The sequence below is a fragment of the Limulus polyphemus genome, unplaced genomic scaffold (assembly GCF_000517525.1).
Source record: "Limulus polyphemus unplaced genomic scaffold, Limulus_polyphemus-2.1.2 Scaffold348, whole genome shotgun sequence".
Classification (NCBI taxonomy): domain Eukaryota; kingdom Metazoa; phylum Arthropoda; class Merostomata; order Xiphosura; family Limulidae; genus Limulus; species Limulus polyphemus.
The window spans coordinates 486,480-497,486 of record NW_013665958.1 but is presented as its reverse complement, the minus strand read 5'-3'; the positions used below and the strand labels follow the sequence as shown (position 1 = coordinate 497,486).

The 11,007-nt window shown below is 27.9% G+C and overlaps 1 protein-coding gene across 2 annotated transcripts in view; it reads left to right on the top strand.

Annotated features, from left to right (window-relative positions):
- The window catches only part of LOC106457581 (centromere protein I-like), a 74,254-nt gene extending 67,087 nt beyond the window's left edge, over positions 1-7,167 (top strand). For both annotated transcript variants that reach the window (XM_022383578.1, XM_022383579.1), the window contains exons 14-17: positions 2,906-3,062; positions 4,768-4,892; positions 5,514-5,811; positions 6,750-7,167. In XM_022383578.1, coding sequence (XP_022239286.1) covers positions 2,906-3,062; positions 4,768-4,892; positions 5,514-5,811; positions 6,750-6,845 — 676 coding nt within the window. In that variant the 3' untranslated portion in view covers positions 6,846-7,167. The remainder of the gene's footprint in view (positions 1-2,905; positions 3,063-4,767; positions 4,893-5,513; positions 5,812-6,749) is intronic.
- Positions 7,168-11,007: the final 3,840 nt, after the last annotated feature.

Here is an 11,007-nt window from a genome sequence, read left to right as displayed (position 1 = left end):
GAGAAATAATTAAAGATGTTGCCGGGAAAAATAATAAAATGGCCTTTGCATGTATCTTTTGGAACATAACTTAAACAGCTCATGTAAAAGGTAATTGTTCATAGGCACGAAAATTATAAGTACAGAAATAAAATTGAATCTTATGACAATATTTTTTTAAATTCAAAACAGAATAAACGCAAATTTTACAGTAGGCAAGTTTTTATTTTAATAATTACAACATTTTGACCCAAAGTGTCTTGTCATCATCATGTAAGAATGATTTGATACTGTGGGTCAAAACGTTTTAATTATTAAAACAAAAACTTGCCTACAGTAAACATTGCATTTATTTTATTTTGAAATCATTATTCATATCAGTAACTTTCTCATCAAACATTAATATTTTGTTTTGGCGGCTAACTGTAAGTGCTGACCAGTAAGTTGATATACTTAATGGTTTAATGTACATGTCCAGGCAAACCATTAAAGATTTTTTGTGTGCAAGTTTCAAACACTGTCTGGGTTTCAATATGACATGAATATTAGTATCTATGGCTTCATTGTTCTAATTTAGTGTATGAATGAATGGATTTTCATAATTTAGACAAAATCTTCAAGTTACCAGGCACATATTTCGTTTTAGCAATATTCAGTGCAGGAACAATATGCAACAATATAAAAAATCCCAACATGTTACCCACCATATGATCGAGTAATATTCAATTACTCTCCTTACTAACATGCCTAATTTTGGTGAACTAATGAAAGAATACATGGATGACATATAGGCCTAAGCTATTATTTGATTCACTACTTTCTCCGCAGTAATTATTGGGTATAAGTTATTAGGGATAAGTAAAGAACTTTACAGTAAACCTACAATATTCAGTTACTTCTGTGTGAACTTTTATATAGCCAATTTGTTTGCAAAAGTTAAAAATTGAATTGCCATGTAACATTTTTTGTTGTAATAGAGGATTTTAATTCAAGTGTTATGTGAAGAGTCATAAGTAAATTAACCTTACATGTTTTGGGTGGCTAAAAATGCACATCTATCATCAATGAGCAAAAAGGTTCACATTAAAGTAATTATTTGAACAAATGACTTGTATAGTTAACTTATTGCTACTGTGTTTATTGTATCTCAAATGATCTGATGAGTTCTGGTATTGAGCAAAATGTGTTGTGGGCAATGAATATCAGACATACTATGGTTAAAATACTATTAGTTACTCTTCATCTTGGGAAAACTGTAAGGGACTAAATAAAGAATGTAATGTTTAAAATACAGTAAGCCTAATACTATTGTCCTATGACAGTTATAATCTTTTATAATCACATATATAAATAGTGTTTTGACCACTACTGTGTTTTTTGTATTTGATATAATACACAAATAACAATTAATAAAGTTTCTAAAGTGTGATTATGATATAAGCTATTTATAGTTTGTTTTTATTAATGATTCACTAGTTTCATGTTAAATATGTTTGATAATGTTACAACAGCAGGGGTCACGTGACGCTAGTAACATGTCATATTCTCGAACGTTCACGTCTCTTCCTGAAGTCTCGAGAGGTTACTAGATATGTGGTAGTCTTGTATATATAGACCGCCAAGAAGTGACGGCAACAATGTGTAATTGACAGTTGAGTCGAGCACATGAGACGTTCGTTGTGAATTATAGCGTTTGTTATAGTGTGACTGTGGAAATTAAGTGTATTGCAAAGTTGTATTCAGAAAGAATAAACCAGTTTTATTTAAGAAAGGACTTGTATTGCTAAAGTTAATTCGGAAAGAATTTTTATAGAAAATTAACTAACTACCAGAGACGTAACAATAAGATGTTTCTGGTAATCATCCATTGGCTGAACATTTGAAATTCTTCAAAAATTTAATTGTTTGTGTTATGTAATTAACTTTGATTCATTAAAGTAAATAAGAGGATATATATATGGTGTCATTTATCATACTAGCTATGAAAATAACACAACCAGTGTACAAAACTCACATAGATATGTCATAGTTTCTGTTGTGTGAAGTATCCAAGCTCTATTGACATTTAAGTACGTTGTTGTTACCAGTGAAAGTTAGGATATCGAGAAATACGGTTAAAAGAAAACATTTGTGATACATTAAGGGCTGAGTTATGAAAAAAAAAATGCAAATGTTACGCTTCACTTGTAAGATGATAAACTTTGAATGGCCTCTGCCTAAACAAATTGAATTCTCCACTTCCTGATGTGTATGATGATTAACCAGGATCATAAAGTTTTTAGATTATTTTTTGTCTATATTCTTTTTTTTTTTTTCAATAAATTTTATTGTTAATACCATTTGGAAATATCTGATATTTACTGTGCTCCTTACGGAACCCAAGATATCTTTAACGCTAAACAAGTGCTCTATCAATCAAGCTAAAAACTATTACTGATGAGGCACTTTTTAAGAACTCAGACAACCAGAGTGTGCCATACTTGAAATTACTCTGTTTCTTTTCACAACATTAATATATATATATATATATATTCATTCATTCTTCCATACCACAATATAAGGATCATAATGTCTTTTTTATATAATAAGATCACACTCTTGTTTTCTGTGCATATTTAACTCTTTGCTCATACCTTGCATACTTTCAACAGTCTGTTTATGCTAATGTTAGTTTTAGGTGGAAATATTTCAAAATATAGCCTGTTAATAAGAATATATGGACACCTTAGCTACATAATTTTGTCTTTTGTTATTAATATAGAAATTATGTACTTTAGAAATATTTTAAAGAATGATTTTTGAAAACATTAGCTTAATTGAAATTCTATTTTCATTTTAATCTTATTAAATCTATTTTGATTATACAAAATTATATGTAACATTTTCATGCATATTTGTGAGTTAATTTTATTTGATGGCAACCTAGATCATCTGTGTTTGATCAGGAAGTAGAGGAATTAGATGAAGAAGAGTGTTTAATGGAGCTAGCAGCTTACATTGGACACATTTGTGTCACTGCTTTGATGCTGAATCCCACCAGTCCACCATTGCTAATGTATCATATCTTGCGATTCTATCACATGGTGAGTAATAAGCTGTATCATATAGAATGAATAACTTTCTAAAAAATGCTCTGATTTATTTTACAAACATAACAGATATTCTTGTGATGTTCATATTCAAGGGTCTTTAATGTATTGGTAAACTTAATGTTTGTGTTAAGAATGTTTGGACACAATCAGTTCAGTGATGTGACTGATATCAAGTAACATATCAAAAGACTTAATCAGGTTTTCAGTAAATTTAACAAGTACATTTACGCAATTTATGAAAACAGGTTTTACTTAAATGTTTAGTAGTTGATAAACGAATTCTAGTGTACTGTATAAATGCATTTCATAGTATCCAGATTTGTATTTAATGCAATTTTCTCTATAAATAGGGGATACATTTTATTATTAATAGAACATTTAAAAAATATTATGGAAATTGTTATTTTCACAATAGAATTTCTGTGTTATACTGTTAGTATCAGATAACATAAATTTTGGTACATATTGGATATATATTTTAATTATCTTTTGTATTAATCGTTTTTCAGTATAAAGAATATTCTGGTTGTATTAAAACTTGCATATTTTTGTTTTTTATAAACTATTATAAATTTGACATCTTAATGAGACACACATACATGCAAGTCTACCATGAAGCAATAAATCTCCTGTTTGAGTTAAATAACTGAACTTTATAAGAATACATTTTGAAAAACATTACAAATAACCTCAGCTAATGTTACAAAGTTTTGAAATTATTAGTCATAAATTTTCCAAACTTTGATAAACTTTACTACATGAGAAACATGTGAAAAATAGGCTTTGAAACTAGTACTCAAGATATGTTTTATATTATTTTTAATGTTATTTTATTATTGATATTGTCACATTTGAGCTTCTATTGCTGAAAAATATATTTCAAGTTCTATAGAAAATGTTTTAGAAAAATGGTTTTGTTGTTTGTGTAAGATATTCATATCATGTAAGAAAGTTATAATATAATTAGTCATAACGATTGCTATAGATTAATTGTACATGTAACTGTAGCTAAGTGAATAGTCGAGTTTTATATCAAAACTTGTTGTTGTATGATTCCTAATACTGAAAATTCAGTTTTTTAAAGTTAGTCACTAATTTGATGAGAAATAACCTTATTTTGTGATTTTATTACTTACTTATAGAAATTAATTTTATCTAATGTGTCGCTAATGAAGGAACTGTTGTTTTAGTTAATTTAATAGTCAAAAACTGAAGTTTAACATAACATATAACACACTGCGTTTTAGCCAACTAGTTAGTTTCTGATGGCACCATTAGTTATTCTTGTACAAAATTTTTAATATAATATTTTTACATGATATTTGTGTTGCTGCATTAAATAGTAGGAAATGTTAGAACATGATGCTAGTTATGTATCATAGTATTATTCTTATATCTCACTCATTAAATATGAGAATGAAAATGTATTTGATATAAAAAATATATGTAAACATCTAAGATACTATGATTCATAGCATTATAACGTATGCAGAATTTAAATATAGTACCATACCTGTTTAAGCAACAGTTACTCTAATGGTATTATTTTACATATTTATTCATACATTGTGTGTTCAGATCTTATAGTTTAAGAGTCATTTCATGTAACATATTTTTTATATGAAATGTTCTTGGAAATGACCAGCAAAAGATAAATTTTTAGATTTTACAGTGAAGAGTATGTTTATTTTTCTAGACAGTTGACCTTTATTATACCCATGATACTACACTCCTGGCTCTACCTGCTGCACCTGTTGTGTATTCTTCTCTGTTTTCTAACAATGTCTTTTGTTTGTCAGAAATGTGCCGTTTGATTACAAGGTATGTTTGATTCAGTAGGTGCTACATGTAATTTGATTCAGTAGGTGCTACATGTAATTTGATTCAGTAGGTGCTACATGTAATTTGATTCAGTAGGTGCTACATGTAATGACCAAAATTAATTTTAATAATCATTTATTTCAGACATGCTACTCAGTTCTAAATAACTTCCAAGAACTTGTTCAAAATACTTTTACTAATTAAAGTCACACTCAATTTCAAACATAAAATCAGTATTTTTACTTCTGAAGAATGTTAGTCAACAATTTGAAAGCACTCAAGTTTCTGGTTCTTTTAAATACTACTTGATTTTTTGATGATCCTTTGTGCTAGTTGTTTCTTCATGGATGATCAATGCAAATAGGATATTTTTCACCCAGTATTTTTGAGCATGCTTTCTATTGTTTTTATTTACCTTTATTTTAGATTACTGCTGTTCATAATACAACTTTTTAATTGTAAGTCTTGATGTGTTCTTTATTCTAAGTCTAAGTAATGTCTTATCGTTTGCTAAACTCTCACTTTAATACTTATATCATTTCTATTTTTGTACAAGGTTTTTGTGCCTTATAAGCATTATACATGTAATATTGAAGTATAAGTAATACCTATTAACTATAGGTACAGAGGGATGATTCAATCTCTGAAGCAAAGGACAGGTGTTCAACTCCAGAGGCATATTGATGAATTGAATGGTTATATTCTTGACATCAGCAACACCATCTGGCGCAACAAAGCCTTTAAGCCAGAGAGTGAGTCTGTGCTGTTTAAGGTTCCTATTCCAGCATCTATATCTCACTCTATAGATAATCCATCTGAAACTTTCTTATTGTTATACCATCCTGCATTAACAGCAATCACTCAAAACTTTCTAAAGAAAGCTGGTGATCGGGTACAGCACCCTAAACAGGTGATATCAGTAAGTATGGGTCTATTTTATTTTCATATATGGTTTAGTAGTATTTATGGTATTGCTATAGTATTTATTTAGACAGAAGTTTTTCATTAATATTTATCAACTGACAGTTCCTTTATGGATAACTTGTGTCTTGTCAAAAAATAACAATTATATATACTTTGTCATTAAAGAGGACTTGACAATTTTATAACCAGGATAAAGTGAAGTTTAGGCTAAACAGTAAAATAATACTTAATTGATTTACAGGTAAAGCCTCTCAAGTTCAAGATGTAATGCTACTTAAATAAATTAGATGAGATAATATTATAATGGTTTTCCTATATGACTAATCATACTGAAAAACAAAACAAAGATATATAATCATTAGAAATCCTAAAGTAAACTAGTGACAAAAAATAAACCATTTGTTGATAGGGTTGGGAAATTGCTAAAAACATGTGAGCAACATAAAAAACTTAGCTTCACTTTTTTTATCTTATTTGATTGAAAATTATTTATAATTAGAAATCAAATATGAAAGATTTTATATGTTATGTAATGTTTGTATTTATGATAACAACCAGTTAAGTTTGCAGAATCTTTTAAATAGTACCCTTTAACCTCTGTATATTCTAGGAAGTTTTATTTTTTACAACTTATCAGAGTTGTAAAATAAAGCACTGATCAGTATCAAAGTGCAAGATAGGTTTATCCTTCATCACTATACATATATATTTTTGATTGATTATTGAACTGTTTGGAAAGAAAAACCTGTATCCCAAGCACTTTGTGTAGGATGCACTTGAATCAGCTGCATAAGGCTATTCTAGACAACTAAAGATCTTAGTAGAAAATAAGTTTTAAACTTATATCTCAAGTTATAAGATTCATTTCTAGAGAATAGAAAAATTTTATATATATACCCCAAGAAGTAATAGGTCTGTTGATCTATTTTTCAGGACCGTGCAGTCAGAAGTGCATACCTTCAATATTTAAGTAGTCATTACATGAGTGGAATCACTGATTTTCTACAAACCTTCATCAAAATGTCATGAAAATATATTTACACAATAGGAGGGCTACTTACATGGAAACATCTTTTTACTCTCACAGATGTTTTTTTCTAATATGCCAATCATTAAGATTGAAATAACATAGAAAAAACTATATGCACCCTTGGAAAAATGTTTGTGCACCTACTGAACTTCCTTGTATCCAATCTAATAGATACCAAAAAGATGTTATGCAAAAATTATTTGATGTACATTTTGTATTCAGAAGTTTCAAACCTCTGGTTAATGTACCATATTTTTCGGAATATAAGACGCACCTGTGTATAAGATGCACCCTTATTTTGAAGACAAAGTTTTGGGGGAAAAAAAGCTAGTCGTATTTGAAAGATTTTTATTGAACAAAAATTCAATTTGATACTTTAAAAATTAGTATATATTGTTCTAAACACAAAAGAGCTCAAAACATCAAAATAAGAAAATACCGTAAATAATAAAAAAAAGGTTTACTGTTATTTAGTTTGGTTCAAAACCTACAAAATCTTCATTGCTTTCACTGTAATTTTTTTTTATTATTTAGGGAGCATTATAAATAGTTATGTTTTTAAAAGTAAAAAAAACTACTTTTGTTATAAATAACACATTCAATTGAACTAAACTATGCATGCCTATTTAAATATATTTACACATGGCTTGTGTATATCATATATATACATATATATTATTCATACCTTCAATGTATAGGACGCAAGCAGATTTTGACATCAAATTTTGGGATAAAAAAGTGCATCTTATATACCGAAAAATATGGTAATTTAAATTTGGGTAAAACCTATACCCCCATTCATATAAAAATGGCAGGTTCTCGTAGAGTATATTCAACTTTTACATATATGAAAAAAGAGCACTTGTATGGCCCTATATATTTATATTTTGTCAAAATGTAAGGAAAATTCTATTCTATAAATTTTCATTATTCAGTAATGGAAAATGCATTCTACATATACATTCTTTGGTGCCTTTTTTGTACTGGCATATGTTTAGATATTATCAATATTAAATATTACCTTATGTAACACTTCAGTTTTTATCAACAACTAAAACTTATTTATTGGATTGTGGGGATCACTTGTTTAACCTAGAATTACTAAAAACATTTGATAGTACTTGTTTACAGTTTAACATGATTTTATGTAAACATTTTGACAATTATCAAAAGTGAAAGTACTAAGGATTTTGTGAATTGTGTATTAAAAGCCACTCTTTTAGAATCGTATATAAGTATTACTCTTGCCATTTCATTCTAAATCTACTCAAGTTACATATTTGTTTTCATGTATATTTTAACTGTTTACTTTTTTATCAGATTGATTTTTCATGCTTTAAATAAAAAATAATAATTTTTTACTGAATTTTTTGGCCAACTTTATTGATTCTTTCTAAAATTAATCATTTTTATTTATCATTGAAATTAAATATTCAGCATTGGAGACATTGTAAATTTAAACTTTTTTAAATTTTTTATATTTCTGGTTCAGAAATAACTTTCTGAAATAGTTAATGGGCAAAGTTTCATACTAATGTCATTTGTGAAAATTCAAAAATTTTTATTTAATTGATGATTAATTTTCAGTATGTTATGCAATAATATTTGATCTTCTTTCTGCTTTAAAACATGTCCAGGCTATGAATTAAAATAATGTAACTGTATATATTTTAAAAATCTGCAGAGTTATAATGCTAAAATACAGGTTTTGATACCAATGGTGGGTGCAGTACAGATAGTTCATTGTGTAGCTTTATGCTTAACTACAAATATATTATATTTATGAATCAGTAACAAATATCCATATGGTCAGTACTTTCTCAGTGCTGAAGTCAATTCTTATACAGGGTGTCCCAGAAGTCTAGACCCACAGGGAGAAATACAAAAGTTGTTCGTAATTTATTTATTATTCAAATTACGTGTCATTAACAGCCATACACATATCGATTCTTGGTATACTGTGCCATCGGGGTATTTTCTTAACTGAAATATGTACAACAAACTGACATTAGAAATATTTGTTTAAATTTAATAATATAATGTCTATTTTCCCTATGGATCCAGATTTCTGGGACACCCTGTATGTTTTTGCCATTACTTTCTTTTCACTAGTCTTTGTAACCAAATCGTTTACATAAGACATTTACTACCTTGTTAATGCATGTTGAAATTGGAATTAAAAAGTTAAAAGTAAGACTATAAGCATTAAAAAATTTTTTCAAAAGTAAATCATTCAGAAAAATTAACTAATGTGTGCTTCTAATAGTGAAACTGTTGAAATCCTGAATTTTGTCAGGCAAAGCAATATTGAATTTCTTATTGACAGAATATAAAGAAAAAATATTCCACAAAAACATTTTTCTTTCAATAAAAAATATATGTGAATGGTAAGAGTCAATTTGACACATTCATGGTTTAATAAAGTAAAATCAAGAAAACATCCATTTTCTTTATTCTTTTGTTTTTCAATTATTTATTATGAGCTGTTTTAAGGTTACCTAATCCATACTAAATCATCTTAGTTCAATTTTTGTTAGAAATAAATGAGCTTTGGTAGGGTTAATAAAAATATAAACTAAAACCAAGTTGGATTGGAATCCATGTTCTGCCTGACTGAATAGGCAACACTAGTATAATTAGTAGGTTGAAATCCCACTAGAATTACAGTTTTAATTTTGTTAGAAATTTAAACACTAAGTTGGCAAATCACAGCTACAAAATCCTTGACCAAGTTATGGAACAATACAAAGTCGTATTATACAATGTAAAATCTAAAAACCTATTTTGATGGAAATGTTGACTGTTCCAGCATTGAGAAAATAAACTTGTAGCTGGCAGCCTTCTTTATATTTCATTGCATCAAGTCAAAACCTGATAACACTTTTGTTGTACCTAATTTTTCAAGTATACTAGTAAAAAAATACGAATTTTTGTAAAAATGTTTGTACAACCATACTGGCCTATTAAAAACTGAAAAGAAGATTTAGCACTATTTAATTAGGCGACTAGACTTTGTACATTATTTTTCACACACACACGCTAATTTTCTTTGGGTTTTATCCTTAACATAGCAGAACCATCAATTCAACATTTTGCTGTTATAAAAAACTATACTCTTTACTGTAAACTTTCTAGTGTGAAGTCTTAAAATTATGCATAAACAAGAACATAATAATACACAGATCTATATGGAAAATAACCTAACAGCTACAGTAACTTGTGTACATAAACTTGTTTTGCTGGCAGGTCAAACCAGATGAAATTTGATAAGAGTGTACTTTTTGTATTGAGACTCTTGCATGTTAATATTCTGTCTGAATAAAAATGAGCAAAATGCTTAAAGGTATTTAGACAAAACTAAGATATTTAGTGTTGAAAAAACCTATCTTGAACCTTGTATATGCAACTGTGTGATAAGAAACATTAAAAGTTTTGTGTTACCTTTTACAAACAAGTTGTGTTTCATCGAACTAAGAACGTGGTAATATACAGCTGTGTTTCATGAAGCTAAGAATATACACTAACACAAAATGTACTTAAACTTTGAAGTGATATATCAAGGTCAGCAAATGAAAACTTTCAATAAAATAAATTTTAAATCTGCAACTTTCTGAAGTACCAAAAGCACTTAATGCAAAATTAGAAACTTATAAATGTTAATTAAGATTTCTTAAAATTAGTTTTACTTCAATGGCTTATTAGAAATCAGAAAATACAGAATACAACTATGCACAGTCTGACTTAAATCTCAAGTAAGTATAAAAAAATTGATTGTTAACTGAATGTAGATAAAGCATTTTAAAAAAAAAGGGATCATGAAATATGTTTAAAATATTTTGTTTGTTCAGCTTCCAACATCATTATTAATATACTCATTACAACATCTGAAGTATAATAATCTACACAGCAAAATATATATAAACACTTAACTGTAAAAAAGAGGAACATAACTAACTGATTACAGCAAATAGATGTTTTTGTACTACCTAACGGTAAATAAAAGAATTAGGAACTGTATCCAGAGTGGAATGTACATGATGTCATGTAAAAAAAAGTATTTTGGTGGATCCTGTAGTTACTCAAAATCCATTATGATTATTGTAATTAAAAATGTAAAAATATTCTGAAAGGAACCAAAAGAATTAGATATATATCAGTGTC